At 33.0% G+C, this 24374-nt stretch overlaps 1 protein-coding gene across 1 annotated transcript in view; it reads left to right on the top strand.

Annotated features, from left to right (window-relative positions):
* Positions 1 to 24374, top strand: part of LOC140448358 (trypsin-1-like) — a 93116-nt gene that overhangs the window by 56859 nt on the left and 11883 nt on the right. The window contains exon 4 of the mRNA XM_072541446.1: positions 17033 to 17178. Coding sequence (XP_072397547.1) covers positions 17033 to 17178 — 146 coding nt within the window. The remainder of the gene's footprint in view (positions 1 to 17032; positions 17179 to 24374) is intronic.

Below are 24374 nucleotides of genomic sequence, written 5' to 3'. Positions count from 1 at the left end.
CTTTGCCATAGTTTTATTCCTGTTTTGATCGGTTTCATTGGAAGATATTGCTTGAGACTAGATCGTCCTTTGAATTTTGTCATGGACTCATCTATTGATTGGGAAGAACTTTCAGATCGAGCTTGTTGAAATGTTTTTTAAGCAAGATACACGGTCATCCAAGTAATAAGTTTTTGAGCAATTCTCTGGTTTTTGTGGAATAGTATAATACATTTTGGACAAAAGCAGCGTACATCGGTGTCTGCTAATAGACCGCTTTATAAAACAGTTGGAAAGAGATTCATTAGACGACCAGTAATGATAAAAACTGGGTACACGATTATAACTCATACTAGCGTGCAGCCTAGAACAAGCACTATTTCATACATGTCCGTTTTTGTTATATTTTTATTCTGAATGAGTGATAATCTCTGATTCGTACAATTAGCTATATCTAGAAATACATCTAACTCAGTTGATGATCAGTCCAAATCTAACAAAACTACACCATTTGCTTCAGTTGGAATTTGTTTTTTAGGTACAAAGCTTTTTTCAGGAGATTTTTATGTAACTTTTTTAAAAATTTTAACGTTCTTGTTAGAATTATCACCTTTGGTTTTGAATTAGTTGAAAGTCTGTTGTGTTAGTTACCTTTGGTTCTATTACAGTTTCGCTTTCGCTTTCATCCATTTCACTTATCTCATCTATTGTAATGTCATTATCCGACAACTCAAAGTCGCTATCTTCAGCAGAACCATCAAATAGCTCATCGGATTCAGAGGATATAGAAGATATCACACAAATGCCCAGCTATTTCCACTAATTATTTTTCTGTCAATGCTTTGAGGCTCATCCTAAAAAGAACAAATCAACAAAACACGGTATAACAGCAAAAATGTAGAAATCATTTTAATATATTTCCCTACGATTGGGACAAATAATCTCTTTTAATATTACTCTTGGACGTATATGTCCCACACACATTCTTATGCAAAAAAAAACTTACATTTACAACAAAGAATCAAATGTTTTTTTCTATAGTGACACTTAACTGTAACTGTTAAATCCACTCGTATATATAGAATTGGCCTTTCAAAGCGTCAGCAGTTTGATTTCTACAATAATCTCACTTTTATACTTCAGCGATACAACACGTGTACTATTTCTGCCGCCATAACTGAAAATGAATCACAATATACGTTGTATTTTGTATTGCCTACCTCCACAAAGGCTTAGAAACACTGAATACATAAACTTTTACGTATTTTTGGGAGAATATAGTCCAACAGTTATTTTGAAATATCCGTCGGGACATATATGTCCCGATAGTGGCGAAAGGGTTAAAGATTATCTGAACTCCAAATAAGGCAGTTTTGTTTGTTGACGTAGCCATTCAACGAAAAGTGAGCTCCATAGCTAAACAAAATTCTTTATGAAAATTTTTTTTTTTTTTTTTATTAACAAAATCGCATCAGCCAAATTGGCTATTAGCGAAACAATGATAGTGAACAATAATTTGTATTTATTACATTTATAATGTTAGTTTAGATAGCATTTAAAATGTTAATTGAGCTTAAGAAACTTTTTATGTTTGAAATATTGTACTGTAGACCTAAAATATCACTAAGATTGTTTGGTATATTGTACAACATGCGCTTTGGCGTTAGTGCTGGACATTTCTCTAATATGTGTTTGGTTGTTAATTTTTCATCACAGTTGTCACATCTTGGTTCTTGTTTGTTGGAGAACACGTAGCTATTAGTTAATCGCGTATGACCCAGTCGGGGTCGCGTTAATATTACCTGGTCTCTCCGACTTGTTGGTAATGTGGGCCAGGGTTTTATCGATTTTTTAACATCGCGTAGCTTGGCCGATGACACTTTCCACTTTTCTTCCCACATATATCGCACTTTATATTTAACCGCCGCTTTCACGTCCGCACTCGTAAATGTTTTAGTACACTCCGCACTATCACTACTTGCAGCTTCTTTTGCAGCATTGTCTGCCTGTTCATTTCCTGGGATTCCAATATGGGATGGTATCCAGAATAATATAATGTTTTTTCCATTCAGTTGGGCGGTGTGAATTTCTTCTTTTATCTTGATGACTAAAGGATTACTTGGATAGACATATTGGATTGACTGTACGGAACTTAGAGAGTCTGTGAGTATAATATAATTGGTATTATTGGATGTGTTGACAGCAATGGTGGCCTGGTATAGAGCATATAGTTCAGCAGAGTAAATGGAGTACTCTGAAGGGAGTTTATATTTATTTGTCGATGTTGGGGTTATGACTGCAGCACCAGTACCTTCATTTGATTTAGATGCGTCTGTGTATATATGTGTATAATCCCTGTAGTTGTGAAGCATATCGTTGAACGCAGATTTGATTAACTGTGGGTTTGTTGAGTGTTTGTCGAAAGAAATGAGGCGGGTTAGGCACTGAGGGTTCTTTATTTGCCATGGAGGAATTGAGGACGATTGGGAGGAAAAGCATTCTGGGAACGTGTAGTTTAATTGGTTTAAATAGCTTCTAATCCTTGCGTAGAAAGGTTTGGCAGTTCTTGGCTTATTTATGAAGAGATTTGGGAATTTTTCTGTAAAACAATTGTGAATAGTAGGGTTTTTTGGGTTAGACCTGATTTTTGCGGCGTATGCTACACTTAGATAAAGTCTTCTGTCTTCTAAGGACGGTTCACCAACTTCACAATAAATACTTTCGATTGGTGTTGTGCGAAAAGCTCCAGTTATTATACGTAAAGATAGGTTGTGAAGACTGTCAAGTTTTTTTAGCAGTGTCTTAGTGGCTGTAGAATACACAGTAGATCCATAATCTAATTTTGATCTGATTAATGTTCTGTATAACATTAAAAGTGTTTGGCGATCCGCAGCCCATTCTTTATTGGCCAGAGTTTTTAGAAGATTTAATCGCTTGTGACAAGATAAGATCAAATTTGTTATATGAAGTTTCCAGCTTAGAGTTTCTTCGAATGTCATGCCCAAGAATTTTATTGACGTTACACGTTTTAGGTTCTCATCACATAGTCTTAGGTTGGGGGTGTTCGTGATATTTTTCTTAGAAAACAGGATGAAACGAGTTTTTTTAGTGGAAAAACAGAAACCTGTTTTTTGTGACCAGAGTTCTAAGTGTTGTATAAAGTTCTGTGTGTGACAAAATATATTTTGTATATTTTTACCTTTGCAAAAAACTACAAGATCATCCGCGTAGACGCGTGCTTTTATAGGCGATTTTAGATTTTTGAGAATATCATTGATTGCCACTATAAAGAGCGTAGGACTTATAACCGAGCCTTGAGGAATGCCATTTTCTGGATACATTATATCTGATGTTGTGTTGTTTGTCCTAACTCTGAAAGCTCTATTTTGAAGAAAGTTTTTAATGAAGAAAAAATAGTGACCTTGGATGTTCCAACTATGTAATTTTTTTATTATATAATCGTGCCAGGCTGTATCGAAAGCTCTTGATGTGTCAAAGAAAACCGCTAGACATTTATTTCTTAGTGCGAATGCTTCAGAAATGTCACTTTCTAAATCTATGATATTATCTATGGTTGACCTTTGCTCTCTAAAACCACTTTGTTCTGGAATAATTAAATCTTGTCTCTCCAGGTGCCATCTTAGTCTATTATTAATAATTTTTTCTAGTAACTTACACATGGCGCATGTTAAAGATATCCGTCGGTATGACTCGGAACTTGTTTTAATACTATTAGGTTTTTGTATAGGTTAGGATTCATGCCATTTTTCTGGAAATTTGTGCTGTAGCCAAATAATATTAAACATATTTAGAAGTTGTTTGTGAGCGCTATCTGGAAGGTGTTTGATAAAAATACTAGGAAAATCGTCGGGACCAGCGCTAGTTTCTTTGAGATTTGATAATGCTTCTGTATACTCTAATTGAGAAATGGGTAAATTTAACGGTTCACCTGTGTTAGGTATAATGCTCATTTCCTTATTTTCTTCTTGCTATTTGTAATTAATAAAAGACTTTTTATAATTAGTATTACTGGATCGGTTTTTGTATGTGTTAGCAAGGATTTTGACAATCTCAGTATTACTAGTAACTGCCTTTCCATTTATTTCGAGGCTTTTAATATTCTGATTGCTATTTAATCCGGATATTCTTCGGACTTTGTTCCATACTTCAGTCATGGGAGTGTTTGCATTTAACGTTGATACATATTGAGTCCATGACTGGCGTTTAGCATTTCTAATTGTCTTTTTGGCTATAGCACGTTGTTTTCTATATTCAATTTTATTCTCAACAGTTTTGTAGCTCTTGTATTGGTTAAAAGCTCTTTTGCTAGATTCAACCGCTGTTTTGCATTCGTGATTCCACCATGGGACAGGGTTGCGTTGTTTTATGCATTTGGTCTTTCCTATTGCTTTTTCTGCTGCTTTTGTGATAATGGTAACAAGGTTCTCTAGTGTCTCTTCTATATTTGGGGTAGTTTTAAATGTGGTCATACTGCTTTCGATTAAATTGGAAAAAAGATTCCAGTTAGGATTTTTTAAATTCCATTTTGGAGTAAATGTCTGTCTACCTTGGTTTTTGTTATTATGAATAAAAAGTGGATAGTGATCACTATTGTATAAAAAGTCGAGCCTATCCCAGGTGAGCTGTGGGGTCAGACCTGGTTCGCATATCGTAAGGTCTATACATGAAGATTCACCGTTCTGTATATTGAATCTAGTGGGCCTGCCGTCGTTTAAGACTGAAAGGTTGGACTGTTCAAATATCTCTTCTAGCAGTCTTCCCTTAGTATTTATAGTAGAGGAGCCCCATAAAAAGTTGTGGGCATTAAAATCGCCCAAAATAAGTCTGGGTTGGGGAATTTGTTGTAACAGTTCAGTTAATGCTTCTGAGTCGACTTGCGTTGATGAAGGTAGGTATAAGTTACAAACGTGAATATTTGGACTTGAGTTAAGTTTAATGCAAATTACTTCTAGATTAGTTTGGAGAGAAATTTCAGTGGTTTCAATTGACTTTTTTACAAAGATAGCTACTCCGCCGCTGGCTTTTTCTTGGCTAGTTCGATTTTTGCAGTAACTTTTAAATTGTTTTAAAGCTTGTATTTTTTCATTTTTGAAGTTAGTTTCCTGAAGACAAATTATGTCTGGATTGTATCTACCCAGAATTATTTGGAGCATCGGAAGATTATTGTAAAAACCGTTAATGTTCCATTGCAAAATTGAAGAGAAGCCCGTGTATAATAAATAAAAACTGAAACTTGGGATTGTTACAGAAGTTTATGACTCGATCCCTGAGATAACTCACTTTCAGTCTCTGATGTCTCACTATTCGAGTAGGTCATCTGTAAATGTATCAGTAGTTTCTTTCTTATTTTTGTACATCTAGATTTAATGGATCTTTGTTTGAAGTAAGGGTATATTGCTGTTAGCATTTTCACTAAAGCTTCTAAATCGTTAGTGTAGTTTTTTATGACGCTGACTGGATCCTGTGCACCATAAACATTTTCAAATAGATCGGAAATTTGATTAAAATCAAGAATAAATGGAGGGTTTTGCTCTGAGATGAATGCCTTGGCCAATTCCATGAGTATGTGAGTTGGTGTCTTTTCCTTGCTTTTTTTTGGTTTTTTGGATGGAGCATCATTTGGTTTAACAAACGGGTCTAGACTTGGCTTTTCTGAATCAGCATCTTGCGCTGGAGGAGGTGTGATTATTTCTTCCAAACTGCGTTTTGAGCTATTTTGTGTAGACTGGGTTGTATCTATATTGATGATTGGTTGTACGGTTGGAGTTTTTAAGGGGTTAGTTGGAAGTATTTGGGTAGGTGTGGATTGCGAAGATGTTTGGGAGTGAGGAGTTTGGTTATAATTTTCAGAAACTGATTCTTGGGTTGTTTTGCAATTTGCTGCAGTATGGCCTTGCCTTTTACATGAAAAACATACCAAGGAATCTTGTGACAAAAAATACCTATAGTTGGTGTTATCATAATTTATTAATATGGATTCAGGTATTGAGGAAGATGGTGGTGTGATAAAAATTTGTCGTCTAAAACTATAAACGTGGCTGAATTCCGGCAAACCGGCACTTATCTTGAGAAATGACATGGGAGACATGGTTTTAAGGCCCAATTTTTCAATTTCTTGAGTTAGTAAAGCATGCGGAATGGTGGGACAAACGTTTGACAGAATTAGTCTTTCTGCTGGAGTGACGAGTTTGCGTGCTTGGACTCGTTGATTATTAATTTCAATAAACCCCCCATAATTATTTATAAAATGTTCAACAATGTTTTTGTTTGCAAGGTACATACACACTCTGTTGTTAGAAAGCCGTGAGGAAAAGAGAATATTTTTGGGCTCGATCAACATTCCTAGTGGAATCAAGTAATCTTGAAGTTTTAGGTTTTCAATAGCTGGGAATATGATAGCTTGATCTTTGGTAGGGAATTGTTGTTCAATCACACCAGATGAATAAGTTTTAGTATGGTTTTCCTTTTGGGAGCTTCTGTAGTCAGAAGTCCCGTCAGTTGGATTTAACATCTTTTCTTTAAATTTAAAATTTAATTTAGACCTGAAATACGGACCTGTTTTACAACAGGCAATTTTATCATGTCGTTATAGATAACGAATAAACTTGTTTGGAGTTTTTATATCGACAAAGTCGACTTATGATAAATACAATCAATTCCTGTGAAATGACTCTGTTTTATATAATTTTAAAGAGTACTTACAGGATGGAAGAGAACACACTCTTATGCACTTATATTGATAAAATAAAAAAATTTTAATCAATAACTACTATATAAATAACAGTTATTGTTTGGAGCTGACAAATTCGCACTAATTAGTATACCTGTCAGGACCGAACTCTCTTTATGAAAATTGTTCTTCTCTCTATGAAAATCGGAGTCAACGGCAATCTCGTTTTGGATCCACTTACCGGAATCTACGAATCTACGCCTTGCTAGGTGATGATATACCTTCAATTCTTGCATGAGTTGGAATTTGTAAGCACGCAAAGCAAGATATTTCCTCAAATCTTCCATAAAGTGGATGGACACATATCCGACTGCTGTGCACGATGTCAGATAGACTGATTCGCTGATACGCTGATACGCTCTACAGCAGCAACAACTTTTTCTGTACGCACTGTACGACATGTCTGTGGATGCATAATATCATTTAGAGTAAACGTGATGCAAAAACGTTCCATGGTTAATCGAATTACTTGTTATGATGGACTATTATGTCAACCATAAAATGGACGTAGTGCCCAATACATATTTCTAAAAGAACCACAATTTTCAAAATAAATTTGTATTCATGCTGAAATGCCAAACTATACTTAACATAAATCACTTGACATCTGTCAAAATGACCGACAGTTAAAAAACTGTTACCAACTTACAATTCTATACCTCTAAAAAAACACCCTTTATATCTTTATATTTGTCAATTTACAAGATCTCCCTAGGATGGAGAGTTATCGGTTAAATATAACAATATTCCGTATTGCTGAATAAATAAGCTGATTCTGCGTTTAATATGCTTAATTTTATACCGAAATTTTAAAAGTCAAACACTCATTAACAAATATTTAATAACCTCAATCTTTTTTCCAAATTTTCTAATTTTATTTTTTTACTCAAATATTTTTCTAATAAAATGATCAAACAATATTTTTTTGTAAATATTTTCTAATGACTCTATTTAGAGATGATCAACAATGTGTGGTTAAGTAAAATACATCACGTACTAACTTTCTTCAAAATCACTTTCCATTGGTACGATGTAAACATTCCAAAACAATCATTTATTGCCCAATTTTATGTAATCAACATTTGGTGGTCATTTTATGTTATCGAACTCTCGAATTAAACCAGAGACGTAGATTTCAGTTTTCATGAATTTAGCTTTTACTCATATTTATTTATGAAAAATCAATGTTAACGTTACAATATGTAACTTATACAAGTTAAAACGTACGTCTATGACTTCGATCTTACTTTCGTTGCTATTTCTTCTATAATCGATGTGTCGTTACCAAAGATGGTACTCGTGGTGTACGTGAATGTGAAGTACCATTCGCAATGACCTTGATCTCCGACTATAAGGAAATGCTCTTTGTGTACAACGACCTAGATCACGATCGAAATTAGACATTACTAAACGGTTTTTACTTTCATTTTTGTTGGAGCTGTAGTTAACTATTAAGTGGTTTCTCGAATGAAACAATAAATTTCTTTGAAGGAATTACTTTAGTAAATAATTACTTATCGTTTTTCTCTTGTTGGTTCTGTTTTTCATTGAGAAGTATCGTCGTTTTTACAATTATACAAGATTTTTCAATTACCGAAGGTAAACAAATCATAAAGTGATACTTCTGAATTATAAAGTGTATAGTGGGGATTCATAAATCTTTTAGAAGCCCTTAATCCCGCAATTGTGGTTATTAACCTTTTAGGGATTTTGACATGATGGTACACAAAATGTTACGTCAGACTAGCAGTCCGCAAATCTATAAAACATCCAAAAAACAAATATTTTCGAAAAAACGATCTGAAAACTTATCGATTCTTTAAATATATAATTAAAATAGACAAAAAGTTTGAGATGCGCAAAGTAGATACATGAATAAACGAAAATAAGTCAATCTTCGCTGCTGTCTTCGAAAATACCATCCTGTAGGCAGTCGGAGCAAATGCATTTTGCGTGTTCTCAGCGTACAAATTTTTGGTATTTTTGACTGGTATATCTGGTTGGCCTATTTTTTGTCTACTACAGTAAAAACAACGACCTCGACGATAGGGTTGTGGATTTGGAGTTGGATCAATTTCTTTTTCAATATGGCAAATTTCTTTTATTCTTGGCCGAATTGATCTAGAAATATGATTATTTAAAAATCGACGTTGCAGATGATCTTTTACTAGTTCCATACCAAGAGCTTCTACAAAATGTCTTTTAGGCATTTTATCTACCTCATTAGATTTATATTTGTTTATTACAAATGAATTGATACCCGCTAAGAGTGCAATTGTAGGTGGCACACATTCTAGCCACTAAATCTACTCCTTCTTTGGATTTATTATAGTCAATGATGATTCCTGTAGATACGACACAATCGTACATTATTCTCTAGAAGCAAACATACTTGTTTTTTTCTGGTATCTTAGGATCAGTAAATTAAAGTGGAAGCTCTCTTTTGTTTTTTTTTTCATAGTGCCTATCATAGTCAGATAATGTTCGTTCAAAAAAAGATCGGTCAAGCTGAGGCTCTTAAAAAAATGTTCATTGTTACATTTTTGTGAGAACCGGATATAGGACTGCAGGCGAGGAACGAGGGAAATACTGCTCGTATCAACTTTATGTGGGCCAGGTGCGGTATAAGGAATCTTAGCGTTTACTTATGCGTAGATTTTTATGCCGTATTTATTAGGTTAATTGGCCATATATACCCCAAAGCCGCACTTGCCACGAAAAGCTTCCAGTTTTTCATTTACCGTTATATATGCTAATATGAAAATTTTTTTGGTAAATTTGAATTAAACGAATCGAAGAATTCTCTCACAACAGCCGATTTGTCATATTTTTGCCTCTCTAATTGTATTTGTTTATAATCAAAACGGATCTGTCTGAGCAAAAACTTAAACCGTGCAAGGGACATTGTCAATCTAAAAATCTCTGGCAATGAACCGTTTGTCCTAAAAAGATCTGCATTTCTGTGGTTAATTTTGGTTACTCCAGCTATATATAAAAGACCCAATAGTGCCCTAAATTCTAAAATATCTGTCTTTTTTTTAGGTTTCTTACTGAGATTGTAAGAACACAATTCAATAAAGATACTCGTGTTGTCCACAATGGTTTGCAAAATCTCTTCAGTAAAAAAACAACTCCAAATCTTTGATGTGCTTTTCATATGTCGTACGTACCTAGTTATTCCCAAAATTTTTACCTTCATTAAATTGTCACTGCGAGTTTGCATCCGGCGGTTTTCTACATGTTTCTTCCATTTAGTTATTCCATCCTTACCAATGAAATGCGGCACTCTTTGTAGAACATTCAAGACTTCTGAGATGGGCTCCTCAATTTCTTTTTCCATATCGGTGTCGGGGTCTTGTATCTCTTCGAAATCTCCTGCCAAACTAGCATTACATCGTAAGGTTCAACTTTTGGCTCAGAATCTGAGAAAAGTTTCGCATAAAGCTTTTCAAGATATGCTTGTTGCTTTTCAAAACTAATATTCAAAAAATCTGAACAAAAAATAAGTTTATATCAATCAAATATACAGAAAATATAATCAGTAGATTACTCCCAATTATAAATTACATAAATATTTTGTATTTATCCCAGAAATAAAATATTTTAAAATTGAATCTTACTTGAAGATTTGTGACAACTTACAGCACAATATAGCAGCACAACTAAATGCACTAAATAACTCTCACAACTGAATAAAGTATGCCTTCGCTTTAAGCTTGTGAGCACGCCACGGCCGAAATCATAATTAATCCTCAGAAATCGACAAATAATTCGACAAGCGGACTTATAGTCTTCACGTTAACTCTAAAAGGTGAAAATAGCAGCATGACTTTTTATTCACAGTGAAATTGGTGGGTTTTTGTAAAATAAAAGCACCACATACGGACATAATTGTTTTCTTATTTAACAATTAGATACCATGAGAGGAACAAATAACCCTTTAATGTATAGACGACCCCTGTAGATCCAGATATTGTTGATCTTCGACATTAGCATGTCTTCTTCTTCTCCACTTCAATAATTAGGTTTCAAGCTTGTTGAGTTTTGAAATCTTCATCAGCGTCGTTCCACGTCTCTTCTTCCGCGTGGTTTATATTTTACAATCTTTTTCCAGCCATTTGCGTTCGTTCTTTCAATATATTCTCTCCATTTTAATGTTTTTTTGTCGTATTTTGTTATTCATAGAGAATCTATTTAATTCGGCCCTTATATCTTTTTTTTTTTTTTTTTTTATTTAAACAAATATACCCGCATCAACCACTAAGGGTTATTAGCGGGGGGACATACACAAACAGTAAGATACATATTGTTGCATAAAAAAAAATTTTTTTTTTACAATCTGGTATATAGTTTAGTCATTTTAAGATAACTTAATAAAGACTGTAAATTTGACGTTAGTATACTTTTTAAATTATCACTAAGGGCACACGCGATTCTTTCGTTCTGGTACACTGGACACTCAACAATTATATGTTTCACTGACAACTGAGTGTTGCACTTGGTACACATCGGAGCAGCCTCCTGGTTGAAGATATGCTTGTGTGTAAGGAAAGTATGTCCTATTCGGAGTCGGTTAATGATGACTTGGTCTTTTCTATTATTTGGTAAGATGAGTTTGGTTCCTACTTGACTTAGACATTCTTTGAGTTTATTAGCAGTGTGATCCCAAGTAGTTTGCCACGCTCTGTATACGTGGGCTTTGATATTTACTTTGTGATCAGTCCAAGGCATTTGATTTATGATAGCAATACTTTGGTCGGTGGTTGCATTGCTTGCCAGAGAGTCCACTTCCTCATTACCACTTATTCCCATATGGGAAGGTACCCAGATAAAGGAAATATCTTTTTGTTGAGTCTGTACCTTATATCTTTATTTCTGATAAAAAGTTTATTTCTGACTTTGTATTTTTTGTTTTCGCACGCTCCATATCGTTGCTTAGCAACAACGGAGATGTTATTAACATTGTCCACGGAGATTATACACATGGCGCAGCCCAGATGGACGAACAAGAAATCAAATAGACTACATCCTAATAAGATCAAGATGAAAGTCGTCAGCCAACAACTGTAAAACATATCCTGACGCAGATTCTGGAAGCGAATCATCAACTCCTGGTATTGACCGTTCGAATCCGTTTTAAAATACCCAAAGGAAGTTTTTCTTTTGACCCTGAGAGCATTTGGATCTATCTCAAAGATAAGGTAATCGAGGCTGCAAAAGACTGTACGGTAGCGGTTTCCACGAGTCGTAAGCCGTGGTTACCCGATAATACGTGGACTGTGATTCAACGCAGAAAAGAACATAAAACTAGATACGAAATAAACGATGAATACAGAGCGTTATCAAAAGAAATCAAAAAAGAGTGCTGCAAAGACAACGCTGATTATATCTCTTAAATATGCAGAGAGATGGAGGAACATCGCTGTTGAAATGAACCAAGGGATTTTTTTCAGAAGATCAAATTACTTACCAGAGAATTAAATCTTAAACGTGGTCTGTAATAGATAAGAAAGGTAATCTAAAGACTAATACTGACGAAATATTGGAAACATCGTAAAACTTCTGTGGCGAGCTATATAAAAATAAGTAGGTACCAGTAGAAACTCAATGGCCCTCTGACTACCCTAGAGAACCTACACTGTCTTACTCGCTGAAGTCAAAGATGCAATTAAATCGCTAAAGAGAAATAAGACCCCAGACATTGATTCAATACCAGGTGAAATACTACAGTTACTAGGTAACAAATAATTACCTATCATGCATTCTATCTGTGTCGCTATTTGGAATTCGAAAAAACGGTCATATGATTGGTGTACCGCAATTTATATCCCGCTACACAAAAGAGGAACTACTACCAGATGTGAAACCTACTGCATCAAGATGAGATTGGTGAATGTCCTTGTATTCTCAATATTTCTATATGGGGCAGAGACTGTAGTGTTGGAGAAAAATGCTCCGCATACCTTGGACAGCTCATAGGACGAACGTTTCCATTCTAAACCAACTTGAGATTGAGATTTATTGAGAACCAACCATTATTTTTGCGAAGCTCTCAGAGAAACTTAAGATAGAGACCAATGGAGAAAAATTGTTAGGAATATTGGAAGAAATTAAGATCCTCCATAATAGGGAAACAACAAGAGATAAATAGATCCTCCATAATAGGGAAACAACAAGAGATAAGTAGATATCGTTGCTTAAATCGTAAGGTTTTCGTTACAATATTATTAATATACAGGGTTTGGTAATGCATGGGTCATAGCCTAATCTTAGAAATCGAAGGTTAATGTAGGTCGATTTAAGCTAACTTATGTTGGTACGAAAGTTGATAATAACCGAAATATTGGGTGTCAAAGTTAAACTTTTATTTTATTTATTTTTATTAATTGAATATTGAAGAATTATTGATTGATTCTCTCTCCTGTTACCGACAAGAATGTAGCGTAGAATATTTTTTAAATAATTTTAAACTGTTTGTCCTTATTCTAGTGTAGTGTTATGTACAATTTATGTTTCAATTTCATGTTTATTACATTCTGCGCTTGCTGGATAGCCCAAATTTGACGAAATGCCCCTGATGATGCTGTAGAAAGCGAAAGTACTTGAGCAAGATTTGATTATTAAAATTGTCCTCGATATTTGCCTTGCAACATTTTTTTATATAATTAAAATATTAATTATTTTTATTCCTTTTACCCCCGTGATGATACGCTTATGTTCGGTTTACCGTCTTCAAAATTTTATTGAATGCCCGGAATTTCCTTGCGTCCGAAAGGTTTTTAATCCTTTCCGTCTTAATCCGGGTCTTTTATGATAGATTTGTAGATATTCCGAAGGCTCGTATAGTAATTTTTCTGTAAAGACCCAATCTCGGGAAAAACCTAATCTAGGAGATTTGATATTCCATCACGTTTGTAGGTAGAAGTATACCGTTATGTTCAATGTTAATTAGAACCTTATCTTCTTAGAAATAGATACAGGCTGGCCTATCATTTTTGGGGGGAAGATACCTCACCTTTTCTTGGGTAGCTTGGTAAAATTTTAGAGGAACCAAGTTATTTCTCGGTGGTCACTCGTAGAGAAAAAGACTTATCGGTGGGCATTCGTCGAGTTAAGACGCTTAACTCACATTATCTTATCTGCTACCTTACCGTCTCTGTGCATTTTCTTTATAAGTGTGTATACACTTGTTATTTTGAGTTTTTTGATCCTATACTATATTAGATTAAATATAGTCATAAATTCAGTGTTTAATACAAGTACAGTATTAACTTCAGTGAATTAAAGCAGCAGTCGTCAGGAATAATTACTGTAAGTTGACATAATCTTAATATCTCCACCTATCTGGGCAAGTAACATGGTATAGCATCATATCATCTCCCATTATCTGGACGTATCCAACGATCATACATGTCATCAAATGTAGTTGAGAGTAACTACTGAATTTTGCAGTCAATTAAAGAACATTCTATACTTTTTTTTGTTACGAACCAAATAATCGACTTAACCAAGTGCGGTTTGGTTAAATTTTTATGTTGTCACTTCAGTAACTTTTTTGTATTTTTTGTAAATTTAGATTTTATTAATTCTTGTTATCTTTGGTTTTTGTTATAATCTTTTATTCATTTTTTTTGCTGTAATATCTCGAGATACGCCAAAACTTTATTTATGCATGCTTGTACTATACTTATATCTTTGTAAAGATATTTTCTAATTATATTTCTGCCTATTTTTATATGTATACCACCATTTTATAGTTGTTGGTGTATTTTTATTACTTGTGTTGCATTCAGCAGCGTCGTAATTTTGTTGTTGTTTAATATAGTGTTATTGTTTTATGTATGTATTTTATTTGTCGACTCCTAACAAAGTTCCCTGATATATTTGCTTTTTACCTTTAAATATAACTATACCTTTGACCAATAGAAAGATCAGGCTTAAGTTTCGTAGGTAAGTAAGTGTAATACCTTATATATTTATTTTTTGTTTATGTAGAGTGTTAACCAAATTTATTCAATAATTAACTGATGATATCTTTTCTTGGGTTTGATCTCTGAACCTAAATATCTTTCCTTATCTCTTCTCATTCTCATTTTCTAAGGTTTCTTAATTTTCTCCTTAAACCCCAAAAAATTAAGTGGCGCCCTGTTCCCTATCTTATCTTATCTTTGGTAATTTTACCCATCTATCTTTTTGTTCATTTCTGTGTCTTTTCCAATATCTCTTATCGTATCTTTACTTATTTCGTCCGTTGGACCCATTCCTGGTTCCAAAAGCTAGTTTCGAACCCACGACTCGCTCTCCACCAACCATCTGGCTGCCGTCCGCAGTGTCTCCATTGGTGACCTTTCTAGCACCATCAAAAAAAGGTTTCCAAGGTTACAGCCTTTAATTTTTTCAAAGTTCATTTATTTAAGCATTTAACCTTATATCAATTTAAAATATTTGTTGTTGTTTGTTTTGAAAGTAATGTCATTCCTTTCTTTTTGAGTTTGACTATTTTCGTTAATATCTTGCCTGTATATATTATCAAGCAAAAGATAGTAAGCTTTTTCTTTGGTGTTACGAAGACTAATTTTAGGGCTTTCTTATATAGTTTTTGGTTTAAAATTTTGTATTTGCTGTTTGTTCGTTGTACCCATTGTTTACTGCTATTTACTTAGTGTTATTCAATTATATCTCGAACTTATTTTTTGATATAGGCTAAAATTAGATATTAAGATTTAATAGACCAGCTTTGCTCTAATTTTAACTGTATGCACATCAACTCGGCTAATTTCTGATAATTGGTATCCATTTTATTTGAATATTTCCGGCGCATTTTCTAAAGATATGTATATTTTGGTGCAATTTGTAATAAATTCATCAAAAATGTCTAAGGAACATAAAGCGTTTTTCTCATATATGTATACCCATATTAATTTTGATTGGATTTTTAAAAATGGCATACCGTTATAATACCTAATTAGCCAGCAAAGAATTAATCTTAATTTGAAAGTAATATGATTTATCTATATTAAAATAAAAACAACTTAAGAAGTGAACTATATAATGGAAATTTTGTAACATGAAAATCAATACAAAACAAACAAATCTAACAAAAAATGTGTTAAATAATCTATTTTTCCTACAGAAGCAATAATTACAGCTTAATACCGCCTTGGCATGCTTCAAATTAAATTATTAATTTCGTTTTGAGGCAATAGACCTCGTCTAGTATCAAAATTGTGCAGATGAGGAGCAATCCGTCTTTGAACCATATCCCATAAATGCTCGATGGGATTAAGATCTGGCAGGTTTGCTGACCACGGTAAAACTGAGATATCCTTATTATGAACCAAATCTCTTACTATTGCTGCAGTATGTTGTTTTGCATTATCCTGCATGTAACCCAAATAAGGACCGGTAGCAATTGCAAATGGAACGAAAATACTTTCTAAGATACGATCCATTTATTGATGTTAATTTTTAAAAAGCATTCCACAAAACCGGGAACAGTTTGATGATGAAAAATTAATTCCGCCCACATTATAATTTGTAGACCACTATATGTACGAACACCCTCTACATGCCTTAGTCTTTCTTGTCGGCCAGGTCCTCTCCAAACTCGTACTCTCTTTGAATTATGGTAGATACAAAACCTAGCTTCATCTGTAAATACCACAGAACTCCATTCTTGTAATCACCAATGCATATGTTGTTTTGCCCACCTTAATCCGAGTCTACGATTTCAATGAAGTAACATGGGAACTCTCGATGGACGTCTGTCGAGGCGCTGCCACTTTTGATTTAATAAAACAGTGCAGTTGATAGATTAATTGTCACGACATAACTTAATTGTAGAGAATAAGTTTTTAAATCAAATAGTATGTATTCAAGAAAAAGTATTGTCCTAAAATGACAACATAACATCTAGGACAAAAGGCTGTTTAAATTTAAATAAATTGTGTTTGTGTTTTTTTATGTACGTGCTGTCAAAAAACTTTTATTTGACATGGTGACATATATTTTTATGTGAGTATTGTGTATATTCATTTCGTTTTTTGCATTAAAAAGATACAAAAAACACTTAAAACAAAAAGAAGACACCACCAATCCACAAGGACAACAATACACTAAAAACTTAAATACTAAGAGAAAAGTAATTTTTCCTTGTCCACGTTTTAAAAAGTGTTTTTATAATTTTTTGTTTATCATTCAATAATATGCTTTTTATTTACTCTTATACACTGTCGTTTTATATTTTGATTTAATCAGTTTGATCTAAAAATACCCCATTAGTTTATATTCTATTTATTTTAGTGACCTTTTCAACTTACCATTAGCGGCTTTGTGGACTGCAGTTGTGGGAGAATGGGATCGCGAAGTGGAAGAATACTCAGAACAAAGGATACCCGTGGAAGAGGTCATTTTGCATGAGAGATTTCACAACTTTCAACATGATATTGGTAAGTCTACCTAAGGCCTCTCTTTGGTTTCTATTAATGATGTATTTTAACCATTTTACTGTTAAAACATTTTAAAAAATTGTGAATACTTTGAATTATCCATGTCTGTCTATGCGTCTGTCTGTCTGTCCATAAATACAACTCCGTTATTAAAACAGTTATAATGATAGATGAGATGTTTAATAAGAGGTTATAATTCAAAGATGGTATTAATGTTGAGAAATTTTTTCTCGGATTTTCGGTTTCAGAGTAGAAGTGTACACTCTACAAATAAATACAATCTAAAAGGGTGCTAAAGATAAATCTCGTGAAAGAAGAAGTATGTAAATCAGTCCTTCTATAAAGACTACCTAAAAGTTCCAATAAATATATATAAACTAACTTTTCTAGCCTTGTGGAAAGCAAATTTGTCTATAATTTCGGTGATATCCATTTTTTCAAAGAATTCGGATTTGATAGAGATGATAGTCAAACCTGTAAGCCTTTCTTGTGTCAACTTGGGTTTGTATGACTATAAACCTTTGGGTACATTCGCCAGTTTATCCGATTTGACTCATTTTACATTAATTACAACCATTTTATTTAATTTAAAAAATTCTTAATACGAGAGTAAAATTTTAAAAGCAGCTATTTTTCTCCTAGAAAAATATCCTTGAATAAAATTATTTCATTAAAGAGTTTTATACTGTCTATATCTTTCACGATACTTTCTTCCTTCTGCAGCTGTAACCTAACATTTAAGTCCATGCAGGCTTTCATAAGGTTATCATTAGAGATGTTATAAAACTCATACAGAAAGCGGAATATTCAATAGCACTCAGATAATAAGGTAAATCTTTCATTTACCGACAAAATGAAGTGTTCAAGAAGTTCAAAATACAAAGCAATTTTGAACTGTTGGACGGGATTTAAAACTGATTCATCACTGCCCTCGTAAACAAATAAATGGACTCTTTTTCTAAGCTTCAAGATAGGAAATTTAGGATCAATACTTAATCTCTAGTAAATATTGTTGCTGATTCGATAAATATTTTAAAATTATCTTCAGATCTTTGGAAATCCTAATATTTTTTAAGATTATCTAAGCCTTGAACGCATTCCGTTATATTTAATTTAGAACTGTCAAGCATTTTACTTAAGACATCAATTATTTATAATAAGTCATGCCAAATTACAACTGTACACAAAAATTTAAATGAACTTTGATCAGATAAAAGGCATATATCGAGCACAGTTTAATTAAATCTTGCCCAAGTACTTTCGATCCCTAGATCATCTTCAGGGGCATCTGAAATAAGCCAAGAAACGTTTTTTTATAACCAAAGAAATTGATTAACTTCGATAAAAACTCGAAGTTTTACGGTTGAAAAAAGGTTTTTTATATGATTAACGTTTATAGACTTACTTCGTCAATTGTGGCCTATCCGGCAAGAACAAGATGTCATAAACATATAATTGTACATTACACTACACTACAAATAGACAAACAAACACTTTAAAATAATTTAAGGAGGGCTACATTGCTTGAAGAAGTCGGAGACAGAATGGCTCCTGATCTAACGGAAATGTTGGGGTGACATGTGACAAATGACAACTTGGATGAGCAGTCACAATCATAGATATGTGATCTGCACCTTTTACAATTCTATGAAACTAAGTATTGACCAAAAGTCCAACTGACACTACTATAGGAGGTCACTGATGAAATATAAAATTATATAGAATATTTTTAAGTAGATTGAATAATCCAAATCTCACACTCAAACATGTCTGTAATAATTAAGGTGTTAGTTTGAGAGCAACTGAAATAGACGAAAAGTAAGAATGCAAGAAGCGGACTAAACAATATGTTAAACAGTGGGTGGTTGACTACAATAAAATGGTCTACCAAGCACTATCTGTAATATAGAAAGGAAGAGATCTGACTATGTAATTAAAATACTAATAATTGAAAATCAAAATGGAAAGCAAAATATATAAATGGGGTGTAATCCAAGTAGTTCAGTTGAACCCACAGTCAATGGTATAACTATAAAATTACTATGGATGTGCTCAGTGCAGGAAGTCTAAACAGTCGAGCTGGGTCCCCCACGAGGTGAAGCTGTAATAAAGTTTTTAAAAATAGGTTTAAATTTAGTACAATTTAAATTAATTTGAGTATTAAGACAGTGAGAGTTTTCATTCGTTTCCCTTGTAATCTCCAAATCTTCCAATAAATCCAACTCCATATAGTTTTTCTTTCTACTAATGTCATGTAAGATAGATGAACCAGTGTTGATGTTAAAATTGTGTTTACTGGATAATAAGTGTTGACCAAAACTTGAAGAGTTTGGTCTTTTCAAATGTTCTGAAACTCTAGTGGATAACTTTCTAATGGTTCTACCTACATAAGAGGCATCACAATCATCACATTTTAATTTGTAAATACCACTTTTGTCAAGTGTGTTCATCCTATCTTTGGTGTTGATTAAGAAGGAACCTAAGGTGTTGTGTGACTTGAAGGAAATTTTGATGTTATCGATTGTAGAAGTAAAAAGTTTAGATATTTTATTGGAAATGCTGCTAATGTAGGTGAAGGAGAAATATCTGGTGTTATTTGAAGCAGTAGGTTGAAGAAAACATTGTGATGAATATGCAAGCTTTTCTGCAATTTTTAGTTTAGCTCTATTTAGAAGCTTATAGATAATGTTAGGATCATAACCATTATTGAAAGCAATTTGTTTAAGAGTGTTAAGTTCTGAATTAAAATTATCATTAGAAAGTGGAAATTTGAGTAACCTATGAATGTAACTATTGAAAGCAGCCATTTTATGTTGGGTTGGATGATTAGATGTATCATGTATAACATGATCTGTTTGGGTAGGTTTTCTGTAAATATTGTACTCTAAAGAATCTTTATTACGGGAAATAGTCATATCCAAGAAGTTCAACTTTTTATCAGATTCTGGTTCCAGAGTAAAAGAGATGTTGGGATGGAGGTTATTAAGATCATCCAGAATCTGTAAAGCATCATCTTGGGTTCCCTGTATGAGAGCTATACAATCATCAACATACCTTGACCAAAAAACTATTTTGTTGTTGTTGTTAACAAACTTCTGTTCTAAGCTGTCTAAGAAAATGTCAGCCAGAAAAGGTGATAGTGGAGATCCCATTGCTAAACCTGTTGGTTGTTTATATATTTTTTGATTGAATTGAAAGAAGTCCTGATCCAGACAGAATTTAAGTATAGTTAAGATAGCATCTTTGTCTTTTGCTGATATGTTGCAATTGTCTAGAAGATTGTGTACTAAAGGTAATGTTTCATCTCTTGGTACAGAAGTAAACAGATTGGAAACATCAAAAGAAACTAAATAAAAACCCTCTTCTATCCTAATGTTATTTAACCGTTCTATTAGATCTAAAGAATTTTTGATGGAGAACTTAGGTTTAAAATTAGTGATAGACTGAATTGTGTTGTAAATAAACTCTGATAAAATAGAAACTGGAGTATTACAAAAACTTACTACCGGCCTTATGGGACAATTGTGTTTATGGATTTTAGGAAGTCCATATAACCTAGGTGTTATAGGATTAGATACAATTAACTTTCTGTTGTTATATTTAGTAATAGTATCATTAAACAATTTGACCATTGCTTTTGTTTTATTAATAAAGGTGTTAAGTGGATTTTTTTCCAAAACTACAAAACTGTTATCTGAAAGAAAAGATTCTACTTTCTCTATGTATTGAGTTTGTTCTAAGATTACAACACAATTACCCTTATCAGCCTTGCTGAGTACAAGAGAATCTCTATCAATTTTTTGTTTAATTGATACTGTACTTTAATTGTACTCAGCAAGGCTGATAAGGGTAATTGTGTTGTAATCTTAGAACAAACTCAATACATAGAGAAAGTAGAATCTTTTCTTTCAGATAACAGTTTTGTAGTTTTGGAAAAAAATCCACTTAACACCTTTATTAATAAAACAAAAGCAATGGTCAAATTGTTTAATGATACTATTACTAAATATAACAACAGAAAGTTAATTGTATCTAATCCTATAACACCTAGGTTATATGGACTTCCTAAAATCCATAAACACAATTGTCCCATAAGGCCGGTAGTAAGTTTTTGTAATACTCCAGTTTCTATTTTATCAGAGTTTATTTACAACACAATTCAGTCTATCACTAATTTTAAACCTAAGTTCTCCATCAAAAATTCTTTAGATCTAATAGAACGGTTAAATAACATTAGGATAGAAGAGGGTTTTTATTTAGTTTCTTTTGATGTTTCCAATCTGTTTACTTCTGTACCAAGAGATGAAACATTACCTTTAGTACACAATCTTCTAGACAATTGCAACATATCAGCAAAAGACAAAGATGCTATCTTAACTATACTTAAATTCTGTCTGGATCAGGACTTCTTTCAATTCAATCAAAAAATATATAAACAACCAACAGGTTTAGCAATGGGATCTCCACTATCACCTTTTCTGGCTGACATTTTCTTAGACAGCTTAGAACAGAAGTTTGTTAACAACAACAACAAAATAGTTTTTTGGTCAAGGTATGTTGATGATTGTATAGCTCTCATACAGGGAACCCAAGATGATGCTTTACAGATTCTGGATGATCTTAATAACCTCCATCCCAACATCTCTTTTACTCTGGAACCAGAATCTGATAAAAAGTTGAACTTCTTGGATATGACTATTTCCCGTAATAAAGATTCTTTAGAGTACAATATTTACAGAAAACCTACCCAAACAGATCATGTTATACATGATACATCTAATCATCCAACCCAACATAAAATGGCTGCTTTCAATAGTTACATTCATAGGTTACTCAAATTTCCACTTTCTAATGATAATTTTAATTCAGAACTTAACACTCTTAAACAAATTGCTTTCAATAATGGTTATGATCCTAACATTATCTATAAGCTTCTAAATAGAGCTAAACTAAAAATTGCAGAAAAGCTTGCATATTCATCACAATGTTTTCTTCAACCTACTGCTTCAAATAACACCAGATATTTCTCCTTCACCTACATTAGCAGCATTTCCAATAAAATATCTAAACTTTTTACTTCTACAATCGATAACATCAAAATTTCCTTCAAGTCACACAACACCTTAGGTTCCTTCTTAATCAACACCAAAGATAGGATGAACACACTTGACAAAAGTGGTATTTACAAATTAAAATGTGATGATTGTGATGCCTCTTATGTAGGTAGAACCATTAGAAAGTTATCCACTAGAGTTTCAGAACATTTGAAAAGACCAAACTCTTCAAGTTTTGGTCAACACTTATTATCCAGTAAACACAATTTTAACATCAACACTGGTTCATCTATCTTACATGACATTAGTAGAAAGAAAAACTATATGGAGTTGGATTTATTGGAAGATTTGGAGATTACAAGGGAAACGAATGAAAACTCTCACTGTCTTAATACTCAAATTAATTTAAATTGTACTAAATTTAAACCTATTTTTAAAAACTTTATTACAGCTTCACCTCGTGGGGGACCCAGCTCGACTGTTTAGACTTCCTGCACTGAGCACATCCATAGTAATTTTATAGTTATACCATTGACTGTGGGTTCAACTGAACTACTTGGATTACACCCCATTTATATATTTTGCTTTCCATTTTGATTTTCAATTATTAGTATTTTAATTACATAGTCAGATCTCTTCCTTTCTATATTACAGATAGTGCTTGGTAGACCATTTTATTGTAGTCAACCACCCACTGTTTAACATATTGTTTAGTCCGCTTCTTGCATTCTTACTTTTCGTCTATTTCAGTTGCTCTCAAACTAACACCTTAATTATTACAGACATGTTTGAGTGTGAGATTTGGATTATTCAATCTACTTAAAAATATTCTATATAATTTTATATTTCATCAGTGACCTCCTATAGTAGTGTCAGTTGGACTTTTGGTCAATACTTAGTTTCATAGAATTGTAAAAGGTGCAGATCACATATCTATGATTGTGACTGCTCATCCAAGTTGTCATTTGTCACATGTCACCCCAACATTTCCGTTAGATCAGGAGCCATTCTGTCTCCGACTTCTTCAAGCAATGTAGCCCTCCTTAAATTATTTTAAAGTGTTTGTTTGTCTATTTGTAGTGTAGTGTAATGTACAATTATATGTTTATGACATCTTGTTCTTGCCGGATAGGCCACAATTGACGAAGTAAGTCTATAAACGTTAATCATATAAAAAACCTTTTTTCAACCGTAAAACTTCGAGTTTTTATCGAAGTTAATCAATTTCTTTGGTTATAAAAAAACGTTTCTTGGCTTATTTCAGATGCCCCTGAAGATGATCTAGGGATCGAAAGTACTTGGGCAAGATTTAATTAAACTGTGCTCGATATATGCCTTTTATCTGATCAAAGTTCATTTATTCGAGCATTCAACCTTATATTTATTAAAAATTTAAATGTTTTTAGGCTTTTAATTATTGATTTAAAAAATTTTGTTTCCATGCCTCAATGGGATCTACATTTAAAGCATTTAATGCAATCATAATGTTCTTTATTTCATTGACTACCAATGTTGTTTATATGAATCTTCAAGTAATACGAACCTTAAAAACATTGATAGAGTTCAATATAAATGTCTTAGAACTTGCATCGGTGGGATGATATCCTCGCCAGTGAATGCAATACTTTCAGAATGTAATGAATTTCCTTTGAATTTAAGCTGTTAGTTATTATCGCAAAAATATTTGTTAAAACTAAAAGCGCGGGAGTCAAACATGATGAACACATTAAATCATATTGTAAAATAAGACTTATCAAACCAGTATTAGAACTAAAAAATTCTTCCCCACTCGCAGAAGCATTTACTGAGATCAACGGAGTCCAAAATTTGTTTGGTAGTAACAAATTACAATACATGTACACCATACCTTTTAAATCTTTTTTAAAAACACACAAAATTTTAATTCCCAAGTATACTGAATCTAATCAAATAAATCACATCCTCCTAAAATCCATACTAGGTGATTTCTATAACAAAACTCTTACATATTTATATTATTATATATGGATCTACGACGAAGGAAGGTGTTGGTTATGGTGTATTTATTCAAAATGCAAACCAATCATTGATATATAAATTACCACCTGTTTGTATCATAATTTACACTGCCGAACATTTTGCAATTATAAAAGGTGTTACCTG

The sequence above is a fragment of the Diabrotica undecimpunctata genome, chromosome 1, assembly GCF_040954645.1.
Source record: "Diabrotica undecimpunctata isolate CICGRU chromosome 1, icDiaUnde3, whole genome shotgun sequence".
Classification (NCBI taxonomy): Eukaryota; Metazoa; Arthropoda; class Insecta; order Coleoptera; family Chrysomelidae; genus Diabrotica; species Diabrotica undecimpunctata.
Note: the sequence above shows the minus strand (reverse complement) of the source record. Positions and strands in the feature narration are given on the sequence as shown.